The following is a 22,746-nucleotide window of genomic DNA, read 5'->3' as shown; positions in this document are numbered from 1 at the left end:
GAGGGACAAATTTAGCAACTGGCACAAGTGCCCTTTGCAAATACAGTGACGTCATGGTACTAATGCTGAACTTGGCATGATACCACAGCATAGATCCCGGMAGCATAGATAAGAGGCAGAGAAGCCCCTTCAGATAGCAACTACATACTGTAATGACAACAGTTTTGTCAGCATTTTCAAAACTATCAAAATAAACCATTTGCAATCATGTCTTTGTCTTATTTAGAGAAGAGATTGAATACGTCAGTAAGGTGGTATTAGAAGAGATGGATACGGGGGGGGTTGTGTGAGCCACCGAGGCACTTTCAGCGACGTGCAGACTGGCTTGAGACTGCCAGGTGCAAGAAGATATGAGAGGCTAGCTCTTCCCCTGTCTGCAGAGAGAAAGGATGGCATAGAGACAGTGGGTGTCGGCAGTAGTGAGGAAGATGGAGGCCCAGGGCCAACCATGCAGATCCTTCTCGCAACGTCACTGGGGTCCCACCATCTGCAATACCCCCAGCTGTAGCCAGCGGAGGCTACGACAGGCAGCAGGAGGCTGTAACGGGGATGCATGAATGTAGAGGGAGTGTCCTTCCTCTTATCTTGATCTGAACACGTTCAAATCCAACAAGGCCAGGATCGTGGAGTGAAAGAAGGATGAGAGAGCCAGCCCGCTAAAAAGGAGAGCCGGACTGTTGTTCTGGTTTCCTGCCCCGTGGATATGAAAACGGCGTTAGGAGTTGAAATGACAGCCTTGCCTCGCGCCTCGGACTACAGACCCGGGACTACATCCCAAATGGCACCCCATTCCCTACATAGTGCAATACATTTGACTAAAGCCGCATAGGCCCTGGTTAAAAGTAGTGCACTATATAGGGAACGGGATGCCATTTGTGGTCCTTCCTCTCCCCTCAGGATATATTAACTACCAGCAGTCAGGATGGCTCGCTCGTCATAGGCTTAGTCAAGGAAGCCAGATCAAACAGCAAAGCTCAGGGAGGTCAGAACAATATCTGGATATAGGGGAGGTTGGAAGTGCCTATTTTCTGCCCACATTGACTCCATACTCAGCCTGGACTTTGCGGTTATAGACAGGCTAGCGTTAGCTGTGCACCCTCCCCCTCTCTCTTTGAGCAGGGTAGAAAATGGAACTAGCTGGCCTGTGAGAAACAGGAAAAGGAAGCTCGCAGGCTACCGGGAAGAAACTGTGGCGCACACAGTTTGTGACTGTGTGTCACTGTTAATCATTAGGTCCCTTCTCGCAGACACCACCTCGCCCCCTCACACAGCAGCTAGACTCCCATGTCAGACCACCGCCRCACAAAAAGCGGAACTCAAAATAGCAAAAGGCTGGGCTTTCAGTCTACCGTGGTTGTGGTAATCAACCAGCAATACAGTCAGAACACTGAATGCACAGTTCTAAGAATAAAAAAAAAGATGTACAGTMTAATAATTGAACCTTTATTTAACTAGGCAAGTCAGTTAAGAACAAATTCTTATTTACAATGACAGCCTACCCGGCCAAACCCGGACGGGGTCGAACCAGGGTCTGTAGTGATGCCTCTAGCACTGAGATGCTTAGACTTAGACCACTGCGCCACTCGCGAGCCTATGGGGGCTGTGTGTCTGTATGTCTGTGTACAAGAGAAGCAAAAACGATTTGTACTGCTCAAACCTAAATATGGAGGGGCGGACGCCAAAATTAAAATAGATAGAAGGGTGAATTTAGCGGGGGTACTATTGTGGCGAAATCTGCATATGCATCTCAGCACCACATCCACCCACTCTATCGCTCTTTGTACTGCAATGGTCTGAGGAGAACGGCCATTGTAATCATCACGTATCATTCATAACTACCATCCATCMTTTTTCACTAAATGGTGCTCAATCTTTAACAACCAGAGGAAAGGGAATAGCGAACATTATGTCGATACAGGAAACTAATTTCAGTCGAGTCTGAAGCTAACAGTGTATCAAATTGTTTTAACCATCTCCATCCTATCCAGAAGGAAAGAGAGTGGTAAAGTAGGGCTCTACAGTGCGACCGTTTTAAAGTYGCATACGCCCCTAAATATTTAACTGCGCGACATGGAATTTTAATTTAGGAGCTTTAGCAACTCAAATATTTTTCATTGTGCTCCTAAATTTTTGTGTCCGTCTACATTTTCTCAACTTAAGCAAACACATGCTCCTTGTAAAAAAAGGTAACGTAGASCTGGGAGGAGTGTCACTCAGCTAAAGCCACTCAGCTAAAGCCATGTCTAACGGTAACACACTAACCACACTACCGGGCAATAGCCTACTCATTTGAGCCCTTCCCTAGGCACAATAGCGCTCTTTGTCTCTGGCCCCTGTGTGGGGGAGCTTCATCGGTTATTACCAGCTCCGGCTCTAGAACCCACTCCCTCTGTAACGAAGTGATGAAATTGTATTTCACAAAAGGAGTGGTTAAGACAGTTCAAAAAATGGGCCCATTACTTAACGCTAATTCAATTAGGGGGAAGACAGAAGAGGAATGAACTTGTGAGCGGAGCCTCCTCTCCCTTAGTTTCAGCACAAGGAGACTCATTGTCCGGAAAAACAGAAGCCGTGGAAAAACTACAGGCAGACAGAGTCATCGCTACTCTGATTCATCGCATTAAAAGAAGGAAATTAACTACAGTTTTCATAAGTTGTTTAAAAAWATATATATATATAAAATAAAAAGGGTAGTGTTTTGAGTAGATTGGAGATTGAATGAGCTCAGGGGTCTAATTTGTCTATCAGTTCATGGACAAAAGATATGCTATTGATACTTGACTCAAGCCATCATAATCAGGCTCCCCCTGCGTGTAACCGATTGGGCTGGGAGAGGCCAGCAATAAGATAGATATGTGCAAATCAAGCTTAGCCTATCGTCCTATTTAACTGTATAACCTGGGGCCGTAGTTATCAGGCATCTCAGAGGAGGAATGATAAGGGGTGCCGTTGGCAAAGTTGAATGACAGCCTGTCATAGCCCATTCCCCCCCCCACAGATTTAGGCCAAATCCTGCATTTCTGACGGGATTTATAAAGGGCGGTCAAGAATGTTTCAACTTTGCTAATGGCTTCGCATACAAGTCCTTCTCTGGGATGCTTGATTACTCAGACCCCTGACCTACAAATGCGTGTACAGCAAGGGCTGCGGCAAAAAAATGAGCTCGGTCATCTAAAAAGACGTTACGAAATTGTTAAACAAAATGTATTATTTAAAAAAAAGTGTTAGTTAAATTGATTCAATTTAAGGCCTAGTGGCGAACAATAATACAGGCACTAGGGATGGGGGTGTGAGATGTAGTCATTGTTTGTGTGCACCCGTAAGTTGTTTTGTATGTATACCTTTGCATAGAGAGTGACTTTTGCTGTAGTTGATGTTATTAAGAAAATAAAATGTGTTAGACTACATTTTGCGGTTTCTTTAGCTCCTTATAGCCTGCCGGTCTGGGGGCTACTGCCGACAAAAAAGGCTGTGAACACAGAGACAGAGTCACAGGCAAGTAGATCGGCGTCATCCTGACCACAAACGTTCACTTGTGCAAACCACAGCACCCTTCTCTTAGGCTGTTACTCAGTACAAGCCTAAATTGCTCCATTTTAAGATCGGTGAAGAAACGTACCCACGGATGAGAGCTAACCCCTACACCTGCATGCTATGACTGGGAAGGGTTCAACAAAAAGGACACCCCACTTCACTTCAGACATAGTCTGAAAAGGTTCTGAATATGTTGATCCTACTATTGTGCCATCYCAAACCGTACTGGCTCAGATACTTGCTGTTCACCATGTTCCTTCAATTACGGTTCCTGGACCCATGGTGGATGTGTAACCAAAGCCAGTGCCGCACAGCTCGGCTTAGCTCTGGGCTCATGAAAGGGATAATATTCTGGTAGTGAATGAACGGAGTATCCCTCAACACAGGTCAGGGTGCAGACCTACCTCACAAGAGAATTTCAGGAGGAGGATGACGAAACCCAATTCTCGCTCGATGTACAAAAACAGAGGCAATTCTCTTGATGTCTCGTAAAAATCAGGATACGGCAATTTTGAGATTTGAGAAAAGTACCTAGGTATTACAGGAAAAGTAGCTATATTTCGTCAACAACAAGTTCCATTTCCACCTCAATCTCCAAAAAACGTAATCCTCTCACCTGGGCTGCGAGTTCTCCTCGTACATGCGCTCCTTGCCCTCCTTGAAAAGGCTGATGGTCTGCTTGGTCTTCTTGGTCAGGTTCTCCATGAAGACGCGGAAATACTCGTTGTCGCCGAGCGTCTCCATCTTGCCCTCGTAGCGGGACAGGATGGTGCGGAGGTGCTGGTAKGTGTCTGGCAGCAGGTCCAGGATGTAAGGTGGGCTGTTCTTCAGGGCCAGCTTGGGGTTCTGGCACAGTCTCACCACCTGGATGGAGGGAGAGAATAGGACACATTAGGGGAGATGATAAATCAGCTTACTGAGACAAATAAGAAGCCAGCAACCGTGGAGGAAGAGACTGAGTAGCACGCTAATGCATACCAGAGCTGGGATCCATTTTTCTGTTTTAATACAATTCAGGAAGTGAATAAAAATGCTAGTTCTTGAATTGAAAGTTTCACATTGGTTTCCTATGAATAGCTTTTCAATTCAGGAAGTGAATTGACCACAACCCTGACAAGTACCCTAACATTAACTGAACAAACTTCAAGAGTGTACCGTGTTTAAACTAGCCTACATACACAAGCAGAACTTCTGCACATAAAATGGTCAGTGAAAAGGAACCATCAATATCACTAATGAAACTACCACTGAACACCATTTGACAAATACATGGGTATTACGATAGTGTGACGTGGATTATATTGATCATACCACTTTTCGCGTGAATGTAAAATACTCCAGCTCTATCTGACAATGATTTGTGCAGCAGTGGGTTGCCAGAGCATCAAGGCAAGTAAGGACTAGGTTCAAAGGGGAAGAGAGAAAAGTCTCTCGGAGGAGAAGTGGGAGATCTAGTAAAAGAGCATGGAGAACGAGTGAAAGATCAGTGCTGAGGTCGTATCATTCAGGGTTGGCTAAGTGAGTCTATTTTAAAGCCTTCAACACAGTGAAGAAAATGAAAACACACTCATCTCAGGCTTCCGCCTTCCTGTTGGTCTGGTAATAGAGGACACACACACGTGCATGTGCTCACACACACACACACACACACACACACGTGAAGACCTGTGTTTTCTTATAAATCATCATGTTATGGCTTGTACAGTGCATTTGGAAAGTATTCAGACCCCTTGACTTTTTCCACATTTTGTTACGTTACAGCCGTATTCTAAAATTGATTAAATTGTTTTCATAAATCTACACACAACACCCCATAATGACAAAGCAAAAACGGGTTTTTAGAAATGTTTGCAAATGTATTAAAAAAACKGAAATATCACATTTACATAAGTATTCAGACCCTTTATTCAGTACTATATGTTGATGTGCCTTTGGAAGTGATTACAGCCTCGAGTCTATTTGGGTATGGAAGGTGAACCTTCGCCCCAGTCTGAGGTCCTGAGCGCTCTGGAGCAGGTTTTCATTAAGGATCTCTCCATACCTTGCTCCGTTCATCTTTCCCTCGATCCTGACTATTCTCCCAGTCCCTGCCTCTGAAAAATATCCCCACAGCATGACGATGCAACCACCATACTTCACTGTAGGGATGGTATTGTCCAGGTGATAAGCAGTGCCTGGCTTCCTCCAGGCTTGGCATTCAGGCCAAAGAGTTCAATATTGGTTTCATCAGACCAGAGAATCTTGTTTCTCATAGTTTGAGAGTTTTTTAGGTGCCTTTTGGCAAACTCCAAGCGGGCTGTCATGTGCCTTTTACTGAAGATTGGCTTCCGTCTGGCCACTATTCCATAAAGGCCTGACTGGTGGAGTGCCCCAGAGATAGTTGTCCTTCTGGAAAGTTCTCCCATGTCCACAGAGGAACGCTTTGTCATTGAGGTATTGTGTGTAGATTGATGAAAACAAAACATGTATTTAATATGGCTAGGCTAGCGGAACCCCTCGACAACATTCCTCTGAAAAGGCAGCGCACGAAATTCAAAAATATTTTTGGGAAATATGTAACTTTCATACATTCACAAGTGCAATACACCAAATTAAAGCTTAACTTCTTGTTAATCTACCCATCGTGTCCGATTTCAAAAAGACTTTACAGCGAAAGCACACCATATGATTATGTTAGGTCAGAGCCTAGTCACAAAAACACACAGTCATTTTCCAGCCAAAGAGAGGAGTCACAAAAAGCAGAAACAGAGATTAGTGATTAATTTTATCTTTGATGATCTTCATCAGATGACACTCAAAGGACTTCATGTTACACAATACATGTATGTTCTGTTCGATAAAGTTCATACTTATATCCAAAAATCTCAGTTTACATTGGCGCTTTATGGTCAGTAATGTTGTGCCTCGAAAACATCTGGCGAATTTTCAGAGAGCCACATCAATTTACAGAAATACTCATAATAAACTTTGATAAAAGATACAAGTATTATGCACAGAATTATAGATATACTTCTCCTTAATGCAACCGCTGTGTCAGATTTCAAAAAAGCTTTACGGAAAAAGCAAACCATGCAATAATCTGAGTACGGCGCTCAGACAAAAACAAGCAATGCAGACACCCGCAATATTGTGGAGTCAACAGAAGTCAGAAATAGCATTATAAATATTCACTTACCTTTGATGAACTTCATCAGAATGCACTCCCAGGAATCCCAGTTCCACAATAAATGTTTGATTTGTTCGATAAAGTCCATCATTTATGTCCAAATACCTCCTTTTGTTTGCGCGTTCAGTTCACAATCCAAACTCACGAGGCACGGGCAAGTCCAGGCGAAAGTTCCCACGAAAAGTTCCAAAAATTATATTACAGTTCGTATAAACATGTCAAACGATGTATAGAATCAATCTTTAGGATGTTTTTAACATAAATCTCCAATAAATGTTCCAACCGGAGAATTCCTTTGTCTTTAGAATTGCAATGGAACGCAGGATGCTCTCACATGAGTGCGCGTGACCAGCTCATGCCACTCTGGCAGACCCCTGACTCAATCAGCTCTCCTTCMTCCCTCCTTCACAGTAGCTAGCATCAAACAAGGTTCTAAAGACTGTTGACATCTAGTGGAAGCCTTAGGAAGTGCAATATGACCCCATAGACACTGTATATTCGATAGGCAATGAGTTGAAAAACTACAAACCTCAGATTTCCCACTTCCKGGTTGGATTTTTCTCAGGTTTTCGCCTGCCATATGAGTTCTGTTATACTCACAGACATMATTCAAACAGTTTTAGAAACTTCTGAGTGTTTTCTATCCAATACTACAAATACTATTCATATATTAGCTTCTGGGCCAGAGTAGCAGGAAGTTTACTCTGGGCACGCTTTTCATCCGAATGTGAAAATGCTGCCCCCTTATCCCAAACAGGTTAATACATTTTTAGAATAAGGCTTTCACATAACAAAATGTGGAAAAAGTGAAGGTGTCTGAATACTTTCTGAATGCACTGTACAGCAGATGTTGATGCAAGGGGCTGACAGTACTTTTGTTTTTTTACAAGTATTTTGTATTTGTCGGAGTCTGGCATCTTGGCTGTGTGTGGGTTTGCACTTCCCATTGTCAATCTCCTCAAGCTACTAACACATCTGGTGAAAAATAATATAGCGAAGCATGGTATGCAGCTGAGACACAACCATAAACACAATCAATAAACAAAAACACACATGCCATGGCATTCTGCGATGAATGAGTAACGTTATCAGAATGAAACAAGGAAGACGATTTATTATTGTCGGGAAATTATGCCCAACTACACTTCGTCATCTACTTTTTCGTCAGCTTCTTCTTTGTATATAGTATAAAGGCTAGATCAAAAAACAGAGACAATCTGTGTCTACCTTAGACTTACTGGCTACATTCATGTTCAACTTGCAGACAGTCAAAAGCAAATCACAAACATATTTAGCAGATGTTATCGCGGGTGTAGCGAAATGCTTGTGTTCCAAGCTCCAACAGTGCAGTAGTATCTAAAAATGATTCACAGCAAAACCCACACATTTAAATGTAAAATAATGATATTAAGAAATATATGAAATATTAGATTGAGCATTGTCGGAGTGGGATTGACTAAAATACAGTAGAATATAATACAGTATATACAGTTGAAGTCGGAAGTTTACATACACCTTAGCCAAATACATTTAAACTCAGTTTTTCACAATTCCTGACATTTAATCCAAGTAAATATTCCCTGTCTTAAGTCAGTTAGGATCACCACTTTATATTAAGAATGTGAAATGTCAGAATAATAGTAGAGAGAATGACTTATTTCAGCTTTTATTTCTTTCATCACATTCCCAGTGGGTCAGAAGTTTACATACACTCAATTAGTATTTGGTAGCATTGCCTTTAAATTGTTTCACTTGGGTCAAAAGTTTCAGGTAGCCTTCCACAAGCTTCCCACAATAAGTTGGGTGAATTTTGGCCCATTCCTCCTCACAGAGCTGGTGTAACTGAGTCAGGTTTCTAGGCCTCCTTGCTCGCACACGCTTTTTCAGTTCTGCTCACAATTGTTCTACAGGATGAGGTCTGGGCATTGTGATGGCCACTCCAATACCTTGACTTTGTTGTCCTTACGCCATTTTCCACAACTGTGGAAGAATGCTTGGGGTCATTGTCCATTTGGAAGACCCATTTGCGACCAAGCAATGGTTCCTGACTGATGTCTTGAAATGTTGCTTCAATATATCCAGAATTTTCCTCCCTCATGATGCCATCTATTTTGTGAATTGCACCAGTCCCTCCTGCAGCAAAGCACCCCCACAACATGCTGCTGCCACCCCTGTGCTTCACAGTTAGGATGGTGTTCTTCGGCTTGCAAGCCTCCCCCTTTTTCATCCAAACATAACGATGGTCATTATGGCCAAACAGTTTTATTTTTGTTAGACCAGAGGACATTTCTCCAAAAAGTACAATCTTTATCCCCATGTGCAGTTGCAAACCGTTGTCTGGCTTTTTTAATGGCGGTTTTGGAGCAGTGGCTTCTTCCTTGTTGAGGGGCCTTTTAAAAAGGTTGTCGATATAGGCCTCGTTTTACTGTGGACATAGACACTTTTGTACCTGTTTCATCCAGCATCTTCACACGGTCCTGCTGTTGTTCTGGGATTGATTTGCACTTTTCGCACCAAAGTACGTTTATCTCTAGGAGACAGAACGCGTCTCCTTCCTGAGCGGTATGACGGCTGCGTGGTCCCATGGTGTTTATTCTTGCGTACAATTGTTTGTACAGATGAACGTGGTACCTTCAGGCATTTGGAAATTGCTCCCAAGGATGAAGCAGACTTGGAGGTCTACAATTTATTTTCTGAGGTCTTGGCTGATTTCTTTTGATTTTCCCATGATGTCAAGCAAAGAGGCACTAAGTTTGAAGGTAGGCCTTGAAATACATCCACAGGTACACCTTCAATTGACTCAGATGATGTCAATTAGCCTATCAGAAGCTTATAAAGCCATGACATCCTTTTCTGGAATTTCCCAAGCTGTTTAAAGGCACAGTCAACTTAGTGTATGTAAACTTCTGACCCACTGGAATTGTGATACAGTGAATTATAAGTGGAAACAGTACGCGTGCCATGCACAAAGTAGCTGTCCTAACCGACTTGGCAAAACTATAGTTTGTTAACAAGAAATTTGTGGAGTGGTTGAAAAACGAGTTTTAATGACTCCAACCTAAGTGTATGTAAACTTCCGACTTCAACTGTATATAAGAGTTGAGTAAAGCAGTATGTAAACATTATTTAAACATTAAAGTGGACAGTGATTTCAAGTCACTGTATATAGGGCAGCAGCCACTAAGGTGCAGGGTTGCGTAACCTGGTGGAAGCTGGCTAGTGATGGCTGTTTAACAGTCTGATGGCCTTAAGATTGAAAAACAGCTTCTGTCTCCCAGCCCCAGCTTTGATGCACCTGTACTGACCTCACCTTTTGGATGATAGCGCAGTGAACAGGCCATGGCTCTAGTGGTTGATGTCCTTAACAATCTTTTTGGCCTTCCAGAGACATCTGGTGCTGTAGGTGTCCTGGAGGGCAGGTAGTTTGTTGACGTTGAGTGAGAGCTTATTTTCCTTGCACCACTCTCACAGGGCCCTCACCTCCTCCCTGTAGGCTGTCTCGTCATTGTTAGTAAATCAGGCCAACTACTGTTGTGTCGTCTGTAAACTTGATGATTGAGTTGGAGACGTGCGTGGCCATGCAGTCATGGGTGAACGAGGTACCGAAGGGGGCTGAGCACGGACCCTTGTGGGGCCCCTGTGTTGAGGATCAGCGAAGTGGATGTGTTGTTTCCTACCTTCACCAGCTGGGAGCAGCCTGTCAGGAATTACAGGACCCAGTTACACAGGGCAGAGTTCAGACCCAAGGCCCAGAGCTTAAATGATGAGATGGGAAGGCGTATCGTTGCTGAATGCTGTGGTAGCCATGCTGGTTAAGTGTGCCTTGAATTCTAAATAAATCACAGTGTCACCAGCAAAGCACCATAACACCACCACCTCCATGCTTTACGGTGGGAAATACACTTGCAGAGATTATCCATTCACCCACACCGCATCTCACAAAGACACGGCAGTTGGATCCAAATTGCAGAAATTTGACCCATGAAGGCTTGATTCCCACAGTCTCCTTTGAACAGTTAATATGTCTTTTACTTGACTACTTAATGAAAATGGCTGAGAGAGTGCCACGAGTGTGCAAAGCTGTTATCAAGGCAAAGTGTGGCTATTTGAAGAATCTCAAATCTAAAATATATTTTGATTTGTTCAACACTTGTTTGGTTACTACATGATTCCATTCGTGTTATTTCATGGTTTTGATGTCTTCCCTATTATTCTACAAATGTATAATAGTGAAAATAAAGAAAAATCCTTGAATGAGTAGGTGTTCTAAAGCTTTTGACCTGTCTTGCACATGTTATTCAATCATTGCAAACACACTGCTCACGAGCGTCTGCATAGCCAGGCGCTAAAATAGAACTTGGTTCTATTTGTGATGCTTGATGCGCTGCAAATCCCACTTCTCCCGTCTCCTCAATGTTTTTTAGGAGCATAAACCCACGTGGATGATTGAAAGATGGTCCAAACTCCAGTCTACTTGGTAGTTGTAATGCAAAAGTTCGTTGCCATCCGCCATATAAAGTCCAAAGAAGAAGCCAGAAGGAGAGATTACTAGAAACCTTTACCCTTTTATCTGTGGATTAATTGTCAGAGTAGAGGACCTTTGGTTGTTATTATACCTGAATATCCATGGCCAAATTAGCTAGCAACAGCAAGCTAGCTAGCTAAATTGCCTTAAATGTTTAATGCTTTTTGACCTGTCCCCAAATTAATATTAGTTGGTTCAGAGCTCGCCATATTCCCAGTCACCTTGCTATGGTTAAATGTGGTGGTTCGCACTTTCAGTTTTGCGCGAATGCTGCCATCTGTCCACGGTTTCTGGTTTGGGTAGGTTTTAATAGGTCACAGTGGGTACAACATCTCCTATACACTTACTGATGAACTCAGTCACCGTATCAGTGTATTCGTCAATGTTATTCTTAGAGGCTATCCGGAACATATCCCAGTCCACGTGATCAAAACAATCTTGAAGCATGGATTTTGATTGGTCAGAACAGCATTGAATAAATCTTAGCACGGGTACTTCCTGTTTGAGTTTCTGCCTATAGGAAAGGAGGAGCAAAATGGAGTCGTGATCAGATTTGATCATGATTAACCAAAGATAATTCTCTTGGGAGGTAATACAGTCAGCATTTGAATGTGAGGTATTCTAGGTCAGGTGAAAAAAAGGACTTGAGTTTTTGTATGTTATCACAATCACACCATGAGTGGTTAATCATGAAACATACACTCCCGCCTTTTTTCTTCCCAGAGATGTATTTATTCCTGTCTGTGCGATGTACTGAGAACCCAAAATGGCTGATTGGACGGGGATAGTATATCCCGAGAGAGCCATGTTTCCATGAAACAGAGTATGTTACAATCCCTGATGTCTCTATGGAAGGAGACCCTCGCCCTGAGCTCGTCTACTTTATTATCCAGAGACTGAACATTAGCGAGTAATATACTCGGAAGCGGTGGATGGTGTGCACGTCTCCTGAGTCGGACTAGAAATCCACTCTGAATACCGCTTCTCCACCGGCGGTGTTTTGGAGCAGCCTCTGGAATAAGTTCAATTGCCCTTGGTGGTACGAACAAAGGATCCAATTCAGGAAATTTGTATTCCTGGTCGTAATGCTGGTGAGTTACCCCTGCACTGATATCCAAAAGTTATTTCCAGCTGTATGTAGCAACACCAAAAAATGTGGCCTGTTGTAAGGCAGGTCCTCCCCAGACATCACCGGCAACAACGTCGCCTATGGGCACAAACCCACCGTTGCTTGATCAGACAGGACTGGCAAAAAGTGAACTACTCTGATGAGTCGCAGTTTTGTCTCACCAGGGGTAATGGTCGGATTCGCATTTATCGGCGAAGGAATGAGCGTTACACTGGAGAGGGATCGATTTGGAGGTGGAGGGTCCGTCATGGTCTGGGGCGGTGTGTCACAGCATCATCGGACTGAGCTTGTTGTCATTGCGGGCAATCTCAATGCTTTGCGTTACAGGGAAGACATCCTCCTCCCTCATGTGGTACCCTTCCTGCAGGCTCCTCCTGACATGACAATGCCACCGGCCATACTGCTCGTTCTGTGCATGATTTCATGCAAGACCGGAATGTCAGTGTTCTGCCATGGCCAGCGAAGAGCCCGGTTCGCAATCCCATTGAGCAAGTCTGGGAACTTGCAGGTGCCTTGGTGGAAGAGTGGGGTAACATCTCACAACAAGAACTGGCAAATCTGGTGCAGTCCATGAGGAGGAGATGCACTGCAGTACTTAATGCAGCTCGTGGCCACACCAGATACTGACTGTTACTTTTGATTTTGACACCCCCTTTGCTCAGGGACACATTATTCAATTTCTGTTAGTCACATGTCTGTGAAACTTGTCTCAGTTATTGAATCTTATGTTCATACAAATATTTACACATGTTAAGTTTGCTGAAAATAAACGCAGTTGAAAGTGAGAGGACGTTTCTTTTTTTGCTGACTTTATAAAGAAATACAGGAGCAAACTGTCATGTAATACGACCCAACCAAGCAGCACTGCTTCTTGACACAATGCCCTCTTAACCTGGAAGCCAGCTACACCAATGTGTCGGAAGAAACACCATACACCTAGCTACCGTGGCAGCGTGGACGCGCCCGGCCCACCACAGGATTTGCTGGAGTGCAACGGGACAAAGACATCCCTGCTGGCCAAACCCTCCTCTAACCTGGACGACGCTGGGCCAATTGTGCGCCGCCCCATGGGTCTCCCGGTCGCGGCCGGCTGCGACAGAGCCTGTACTCGAACCAGGATCTCTAGTGGCACAGGTTGCACTGTGATTCAGTGCCCTAGACCACCGCGCCCCTCAGGAGGCCCCAGATCAGCTTTTTGTAAGCTGACCAGAGCAACACATATCAAACAGTCAACTTATACAATAATGGAACTATATTGATACAAGGCAATGACTCAAGTCTCCAGGCTTTTGAGAATGTGTTTGCTACCCTAAAAGTAGAAGCGGAACTCATCTCAGAAACTTGTCCACCAGCTTGGTACAAAACAGGCAGAACCTGAGACCAGCACAAGCAGCATGGGCTCCACCACATAGCCTGATGACACTGCACCAGCTTCCCAGTCTGCTCCAGCCCAGGTCAGCCAACCAGCTTCCCAGTCTGCTCCAGCCCAGGTCAGCTTCCCAGTCTGCTCCAGCCCAGGTCAGCCAACCAGCTTCCCAGTCTGCTCCAGCCCAGGTCAGCCAACCAACCTCCCAGTCTGCTCCAGCTCAGGTCAGAATACCAGCCTCCCAGTCTGCTCATAGCTCAGGTCAGAATACCAGCCTCCACCCAGACAATCACCCACAACTGCAATCCTTATCGATTCAAATGGGAAGTTCTTAGTCCAGGAAATAGTATTCCTTAGACACCAGAAGTATACGTTTTGGTGTCCTACAACTGAGAGAGCGCAATGCAGCTACTCAGTCAGACCAGGATTGACACCCCTGACAACATCATCCTCCACACTGGCAAAGGTGAAAAAGTATCTGGGGCAGTGAGAAGAGTGGCAGAACAGGCTATGTTCACAAAAAACAATATAGTTGGGTCTTACCAAGAAAAGACGTCCCAGGAAAGTTGATCAACAAAATAAATCAACAGATCACCGTGGACTGTGCCTTACTGCTCAATGTCAGAATGGCTCACCATCCCACTCTGACATCTGAACACTTACACGATAATGTACATCTTGATCAGGACAGTGTCAGAACCTTTGCTAAGGACCTAAAGGATGCAACACTTGGCAGGGACCCACACCCTTCACCACAGCAGCAGTCCCCCCCCCCCCCGGATCCACTTTCTGAAACAACAGTACCCCCACCGTCCCTAGGAGAGAAGAGCCAGACATGGCCCAACACAGCACAGATTTACCAGACTAGACCCATCACAACACAGCTCTACTAGACCCGGCCCATCACAACACAGCTCTGACCACTACTCTAGGGTCAGGCAGAACACAGTCCTTCAGAGAAGTACACCACATGATGCAGTCCACACCATGTATCATTCAGCTCATCAGCCTACATATGCTGAGGTAACCTCTGGCAAAAGACACCTAAAACTATCAGAGATTGGAGAGGTGCACCAACTACTGCATCTAATATGCAGACTACTTGGCTGGAAACCCCCTTTAATTCACACACACACATACAGTTCAAAAGTTTGGGGTCACTTAGAAATGTCCTTGTTCTTGAAAGAAAAGCACATTTTTTGTCCATTAAAATAACATCAAATTGATCAGAAACACTGTAGAAATCGTTAATCTTGTAAATGACTATTGTAGCTGGAAATGGCAAATGTTTAGTGGAATATCTCCATAGGTGTACAGAGGCCCATTATCAGCAACCATCACTTCTGTGTTCCAGTGGCACGTTATGTTAGTTAATCGAAGTTCATCATTTTTTAAATGCTAATTGATCATGAGAAAACCCTTTTGCAATTATGTTAGTACAGCTGAAAACTGTTGTCCTGATTAAAGAAGCAATAAAACTGCCCTTCTTTAGACTAGTTGAGTATCTGGAGCATCCGCATTTGTGGGTTCGATTACAGGCTCAAAATGGCCAGAAACAAAAGAACTTTCTTCTGAAACTCAGTCTATTCTTGTTCTGAGAAATGAAGGCTATTCCATGCAAGAAATTGCCATGAAACTGAAGATCTCGTACAACGCTGTGTACTACTCCCTTCACAGAACAGCGTAAACTGGCTCTAACCAGAATAGAAAAAGGAGTGGGAGTTCCTCTGTCCAGTGTCGGTGTTCTTTTGCCCATCTTAATCTTCTCTTTTTATTGGCCAGTCTGAGATATGGCTTTTCTTTGCAACTCTGCCTAGAAGGCCAGCATCCCGGAGTCGCCTCTTCACTGTTAACGTTGAGACTGGTGTTTGCAGGTACAATTCAAATTGGCTTTTTACCAAATTACTGTACGACAGACCATGAATTTCACCCTGCACACCCTAATTGACAAACAAACAAACCAAAACAAAGGCAAAGTCTTCTCATGCTTTGTTGATTTCAAAAAAGCCTGACACTCAATTTGGCATGAGGGTCTGCTATACAAATTGATGGAAAGGGGTGTTGGGGGAAAAACATACGTTATGAAATCCATGTACACAAACAAGTGTGAGGTTAAAATTGGCAAAAACACATTTCTTTCCACAGGGCCATGGGGTGAGACAGGGATGCACCTTAAGCCCCACCCTCTTCAACATACATACATACATGATATATATATATATCAAGGAATTGGCGAGGGCACTAGAACAGTCTGCAGCACCCAGCCTCACCCTACTAGAATCTGAAGTCAAAATGTCTACTGTTTGCTGATGATCTGGCGCTTCTGTCACCAACCACGGAGGACCTACAGAAGCACCTAGATCTTCTGCACAGATTCTGCCAGACCTGGGCCCTGACAGTAAATCTCAGTAAGACAAAAATAATGGTGTTCTAAAAAAGATCCAGTCGCCAGGACCACAAATACAAATTCCATCTAGACACCATTGCCCTAGAGCACACAAAAAACTAGACATAGCTTGTCCTAAACATCAGCGCCAGAGGTAACGTCCACAAAGCTGTGAATGAGCTGGGATACAAGGCAAGAAGGGCATTCTATGCCGTCAAAAGGAACATAACATTTGACATACCAATTAGGATCTGTCTAAAAAAATACTTGAATCAGTTATAGAACCCATTGCCGTTTATGGTTGTGAGGTCTGGTGTCTGCTAACCAACCAAGAATTCACAAAATGGGACAAACACCAAATTGAGACTGCACGCAGAATTTTGCAAAAATATCCTCAGTGTACAACGTAAAACACCAAATAATGCATGCAAAGTAAAATTAGGCTGATACACGATAGTTACCAGAATCTAGAAAAGAGCAGTTAAATTCTTCAACCACCTAAAAGGAAGCAATTCCCAAACCTTCCATAACAAAGCCATCACCTACAGACAGATGAACCTGGAGAAGAGTCCCCTAAGCAAGCTATTCCTCTCTTCACAAACACAAATCAGACCCCACAGAGCCCCAAGACAGCAACACAGTTAGACCCAACCAAATCATGAGAAAACAAAAAGATAATTCTTTCCAATGTGTCAACTAACAAAAAACAGAGCGAACTAGAATGCTATTTGGCCCTAAACAGAGAGTACACAGTGGCAGAATACCTGACCACTGTGACTGACCCAAACTTAAGGAAAGCTTTGACTATGTACAGACTGAGTGAGCATAGCCTTGCTATTGAGAAAGGCCGCAATAAGCAGACCTGGCTCTCAAGAGAAGACAGGCTATGTGCACACAGCCCACAAAATGAGGTGGAAACTGAGCTGCACTTGCTAATCTCCTGCCAAATGTATGACCAGATGTCATACCGCTACTGGCATTTCAATGGCATTTGAGAACATGTTTGAAACATGAACACACTAGCTAGCTCCATTCGAACAACTGACTCGAGAAATAAGCGTATCAACTGTGCCTGCAACAGACGTGATACCCTCGGTCATGGCATTGAAACGCCTGCTCAACAAAGCGATTCGGTGGCATTCTCTCTTTACTGTGTCGCCACCATGCTCGATGCTATGTACAAAGACCGCTACCTCGAGGCAGACAAGAAACAGGGTTTGTGTGAAATGTTACATACACAGCTGTTCAAGATGGAAACGGACACAGTGACAGTGTACACCGAGGAAGAGAAGCCACGGACAGAGAGCTGAAACTTCACTGCTTGACATGTAGGATGAAATCCTGGTTGAGAATGAAACGACTGAACAAATGAACAACGAAACAGCACAGCAAGTAAGTGAAGGAAGAATATGATTGTTTTACTGGTAATGGGGACATACATAAAATGCCCAAAAAATGTATTTTTGGTCAGTGTGTGTGTAACCTTTATTTAACCTCTCTGGGATATGTGGGACGGTAGCGTCACACCTGGCCAACATCCAGTGAAAATGCAGAGCGCCAAATTCAAATAAATTACTATAAAAATTTAACTTTCATGAAATCACACATTCAATATACCAAATTAAAGCTACACTTGTTGTGAATCCAACCAACGTGTCAGATTTCAAAAATGCTTTACGGTGAAAGCAAACCATGCTATTATCTGAGGATAGCACCCCAGCTAACAATCACAGACCATCATATTTCAACCCTCCCGGTGCAACACAAAACGCAGAAATAAAGATATAATTCATGCCTTACTTTTGACGAGCTTCTTCTGTTGGCACCCCCAATATGTCCCATAAATATCACAAATGGTCCTTTTGTTCGATTAATTCTGTCGATATATATCCAAAATATCAATTTATTTGGCGCGTTTGATCCAGAAAAACACCGGTTCCAACTTGCACAACGTGACTACAAAATATCTCAAACGTTACCTGTAAGCTTTGTCCAAACATTTCAAACTACTTTTGTAATACAACTTTAGGTATTTTTTTACGTAAATAATCGATAAAATTGAAGACGGGATGATCTGTGTTCAATACCGGAGGAAAACAATGTGTAGCATGCTTTCTGGTCACGCGCCTCTGACAAACAGTACACTTCACTGGAGCCTCATTCTGAACATGGCTATTTCTTCATTTCTCAAAGAAAAAACCTCAACCAATTTCTAAAGACTGTTGACATCCAGTGGAAGCGATAGGAACTACAAGAAGGTCCCTTAGAAAACTGAATTCCCAATGAAAGCACATTGAAAAGAGAGTGACCTCAAAAAGAAAATCTGAATGGTTTGTCCTCGGGGTTTTGCCTGGCAAATAAGTTCTGTTATAGTCACAGACATGATTCAAACAGTTTTATAAATTTCAGAGTGTTTTCAATCCAATACTAATAAAAATATGCATATATTAGCATCTGGGACTGATTAGGAGGCAGTTTACTCTGGGCACGCTTTTCATCCAAACGTGAAAATGCTGCCCCCTATCCTAGAGAAGTTAACTAGGCAAGTCAGTTAAGAACAAATTCATATTTACATTAACGGCCTACCCCGGACGCCGCTGGGCCAATTGTGCGACGCCCTATGGGACACCCAATCACGGCTGGATGTGATACGGCCTGGATTCGAACCAGGGACTGTAGTGACGCCTCTTGCACTGAGATGCAGTGCCTTAGACCGCTGCGTCCATGTGTGTGTGTTAACTATTTAACTGTACTAGAATGCTTAAAAGGCTGCATACAGAGAGACGCATGGATACAGAGAGACGCATGCCATGTGTTGAGTGTAGCCAGTTGAGAATGGGTGGGGGGGTTGGCTGAGCAGCAGCACTGCTGACGTCAGACAGAGGGGGTCACAGTAAACCCTAATGCGCTTCCAACCCAAGAATATGAGTCCTGTCAGAGAGCAGATAAGCCCTTGGCTAAACGTGCACACACGCACACACATCCAGTCGTGGTGGCCTGGACCGAACCAAAAACAAAGAGAAGATTGCCTCTCAGCTGTGGGAAACATGGGAAACAGTCAATATTTTAGTGGTTTTATCATAGCAGAAACCTGCAGTAATGGGTTACATCCCAAATGGCACCCTATTCTCTATATAGCCCACTACTTTTGATCAGCACCACATACGGAATAGGATTCCATTTGGGACGTAACCCATGACTGCAGGTTCCTGCTATGATAAAACCACTAAAATATTGACTGTTTCCCATGCCAATAATGCCCCTTAAATTGACATTTAATTGAGATAGAGAGACACCCAATCAACATGGGAAGAGTAATAAGCCTATAATAACCCCATAGGACACTTATATTCCATTCAAACACTTTTACTGAACTTTGACGTTCTTAGGCCGATCTATGAAAAGCATGCACTGTTGTTCGGGTTGTCCTCATGATATTTGAATGAGCAGATAGGCTAACTTGTGCATGGAGCATAACCGTCTGAAGACAAGCTTTTATTATTGGTTAAACCTGATGCAAAAAGGTCAGTGTAATGATTGTTAACCCGTTTTGAAAGAGGGGAGGGACATTCATACTGTACAAATTCTATGAAGAACACTTGATAGGGTACCAGTTTCCGCAGTAACAAACAAAGTCTCCACAGGGGTCATTTGTAAAGTTGTATCCTGCCTTGAAGCACTCACACTACTTGACAGAGACCTGTTGATACAGGGTAACAGTCTGCTAAAATCAGCAGGCAAAAGAACACATATCGCAGGTTCCACAGTGGTTTTCCTCTCAACAAAACCTCCATCGTGGACAAACTCTTCTATTTCAAAGGTCTTGCGGGAAACACACACACACCTCTTCCTCAACTCTGCCTCAGACAGACTAGACATTGTGCCACTGATTGGGAAGCCCAGGCTACTTTCTGAAACAGAAAAGGAGAACTGACATTGCAGTGTCACTTCTGTTTTTCTGTTTGTGTGAAGTGACCTCTTCTTCATAAAGAGTCAATGCAGATGTGCTTGTCTGGTGGAAAGAAATGCAAATTGGCCCAAAAAAAGTGCCATTATGACAATCTTCAGGGGCTTGGGTTCTTACGGATAAGAGAAAAGAATAACATGTGTAGACTACTCCTAGAGAAACAAACATAAAAGGCTGTCTTGTCCTCTGAATCACTGTGATAATTCAGTGTGAATCACACAGGAAACTAGGGGTCAGCCAGCTACATTTACCAAGAAGTGATGCTGTAAATGTAGCTAATCCTTTATTATGCTCACATGTATTAATTTCATTGCTGCACATTACTCTGGATTTCAGATGCCACGGCTAAGTGTTGGACTCGAGCAGTTAGATTGTTGGCACATTGTTTAGACAATGATTGTGTTTAATATCTGATCATACAAATTACAGATTAAAATCACATTTAGCTAGCTAAATCTCACATTTTACAACCTTATTGAACAACTTTGTCAATGGGAAAGATCTTGTTCTAAACAGTCAAATATAGCTCGGTGGGTATGATCAAAACCCAAGCCTAATTTTGCTCAGCTAACTAGTTACTATTTTCATGACCCTAATCTGGGATGAGTATTGAGTCACCATCCCCATGTACACGAGATTATATTGGTCAATGTTGCTAACTAATGTTAATTGGCTAGCTAGATGCCTAGGTAGCTGGCTAACGTAGCTAGCAATCCAGACACCAGCATTAAGCTAACTAGTTACAACCATATAGCCAGTTCTAGCTAACTTCACCTAGCTACATATTCTGCAGATGAATAGAATATATTATAGATCATTAACGTTAGCTAGCTACCACCTTCTCTACTATTCGGTGTAGCCTAGCTGGTCAGTGTACCCCTAGCTAACTAATGTTATCTAGTTAGCTAGAAACTGTCTCGTTAGCTAGGAAGCTAGCCAGCAAATTAGCTAAAGTTAGCTAAGCTAACTTCCTGGGCCACTGATCATCAGCTGGGTACTGTAGCTAGATAGATAGTTCTCCGACTGCTAGTCACCCACCTTGTCCATTAGTTTCCAGCATTTCTCCACCGTCTTTTTGTCCACGGCCCCAGGTTGGTGATGGGAATGGAGGTGGTGATGAGGCTGAAACGCGTCCTTCATCATCCCGATCAGTCCTCCGCCTTTCTTCAGATTTCCTGCCATATTAGGCTCCACTAGGGTCGGCCAGAGCGACAGTCAATGCTGGGGGGGGGGGCGCCCTCCTTCCCCAGTCAGACTGAGCAAAAACCGGCACCCCCCGGGGAAGTGGGCGCCCGAGTCGGATTCGAGCGAAGGTCCGTCGGGGGGTGGGAGAAGGGAGTTCTATTGAAACAAGGATCCCATTAAACCCCCCACCAGTGGTTGTCTCGAGCCTCGACGAGTGGGGCAAACTGCAGCTGGGTGCTCAGCAAGGAATACAACGCAGGTTGGTAAGCAAGCCAGTCCAGACCCGTCTAGTCGACTAAAAGACAATGATATCGATTTGTCTATCCGTCTGGTCTCCGTGTAGATTGAACTGTATTCTCATTGACAACCCCTATGTTTCCTATTCAGCTGCTCGATCTTTCCGTCTGCGTTCTTCTCAGTGACGGGAAGTTCAGTGGCAGGCTGGATACAGTCAAGATAGCTTGATAATACGCTTACTGTTGAGGTAGAAGGGAGAGCTGACGGTGGCGCCAATAAACTAAAGGGACATTTACATAGCTAACACAAATCATTAACATAGGCGGAAGAGAGACGAGGTGCATAAATACATTTAGAAAAATCCACACAGCCTGCAGTTTCCCCCCCTCTGTATGCACGGCCCGTGCTCTTCCTGTTCATCCCCTTCCGTTTGCAGAACCTCTCCCTGCCCTCCGTCTTGCACAAATGTTGCCCCCAACACCTCCTCTAACTACGCCCTCTTCATGCGCGATCTCGAGGTGAAAATACAGGCACGCGCGTCTGTTGTAACAGTAGACTGCATGTTCAAGAAATTCATCAATTATGGTCGGAAATTCCTTTCTACCAAAAACATTTGGCTGTGTAAATTCAGACACAAGTTTTTGTTGTAAATTCCTAACAACAACTGAGGTGACATTGACCTGTGCCCGCTCCTGTGGCTTGAATCATTACATTATACTTAATGTTGTAGCCTACCTAGATGGGTACTACTTCATGATAAGTGTGCAATTGGCACTAAAACGCGTAAAGCTATGTCTGTACCGTTGTCGTTTCAACTCTCTCAGATGATAATTCAGATGTTATATAACGGCAGAGGCTTTGGTTCCGAAGGTAACTGCCCGTTCTGCTCCCCTGGAAACCTTTCCCCAGACCTAAACATTTCTCACTGTCAATCGTGAATAAAAATTCTTCAAGTTTTACCAGTGAAACATTTGAACTAAAATCCGTTTCATATCAGTTTTCATTCCTATGTGGGAATGTACAGGGACGCAATTTTCGTTTTCGAAGTGGGGGGGCATTATTATTATTTAATCCTGTCGAAGAAACACTCCAAACAGCCAACCCGACGCTTGGAGGCGTCCGCATGGTCCTAAAGCACACAGTCCCCTGTTTTGTATGACATTCCAATGATAACACTGGGGGGTGCATTTTCAGAATGTGTCTCAAAAAAAGTTGTGAAAGTTGTGACCCTGGGAATATGCATTTAGATCT

The 22,746-nt window shown here is 43.7% G+C and overlaps 1 protein-coding gene across 2 annotated transcripts in view; it reads right to left on the bottom strand.

Moving 5' to 3' along the window:
- cbl (Cbl proto-oncogene, E3 ubiquitin protein ligase) overlaps positions 1-21,960 on the bottom strand; it is a 52,638-nt gene extending 30,678 nt beyond the window's left edge. For both annotated transcript variants that reach the window (XM_023966470.2, XM_023966471.2), the window contains exons 1-2: positions 21,112-21,960; positions 4,151-4,398 (exon numbers count right to left, since the gene is read on the bottom strand). In XM_023966470.2, coding sequence (XP_023822238.1) covers positions 4,151-4,398; positions 21,112-21,255 — 392 coding nt within the window. In that variant the 5' untranslated portion in view covers positions 21,256-21,960. The remainder of the gene's footprint in view (positions 1-4,150; positions 4,399-21,111) is intronic.
- Positions 21,961-22,746: the final 786 nt, after the last annotated feature.

Source organism: Salvelinus sp. IW2-2015, linkage group LG22 (assembly GCF_002910315.2).
Source record: "Salvelinus sp. IW2-2015 linkage group LG22, ASM291031v2, whole genome shotgun sequence".
NCBI lineage: Eukaryota > Metazoa > Chordata > Actinopteri > Salmoniformes > Salmonidae > Salvelinus > Salvelinus sp. IW2-2015.
The sequence above is the reverse complement of the archived record's forward strand: the minus strand, read 5'-3'. Positions and strand labels throughout refer to the sequence as shown.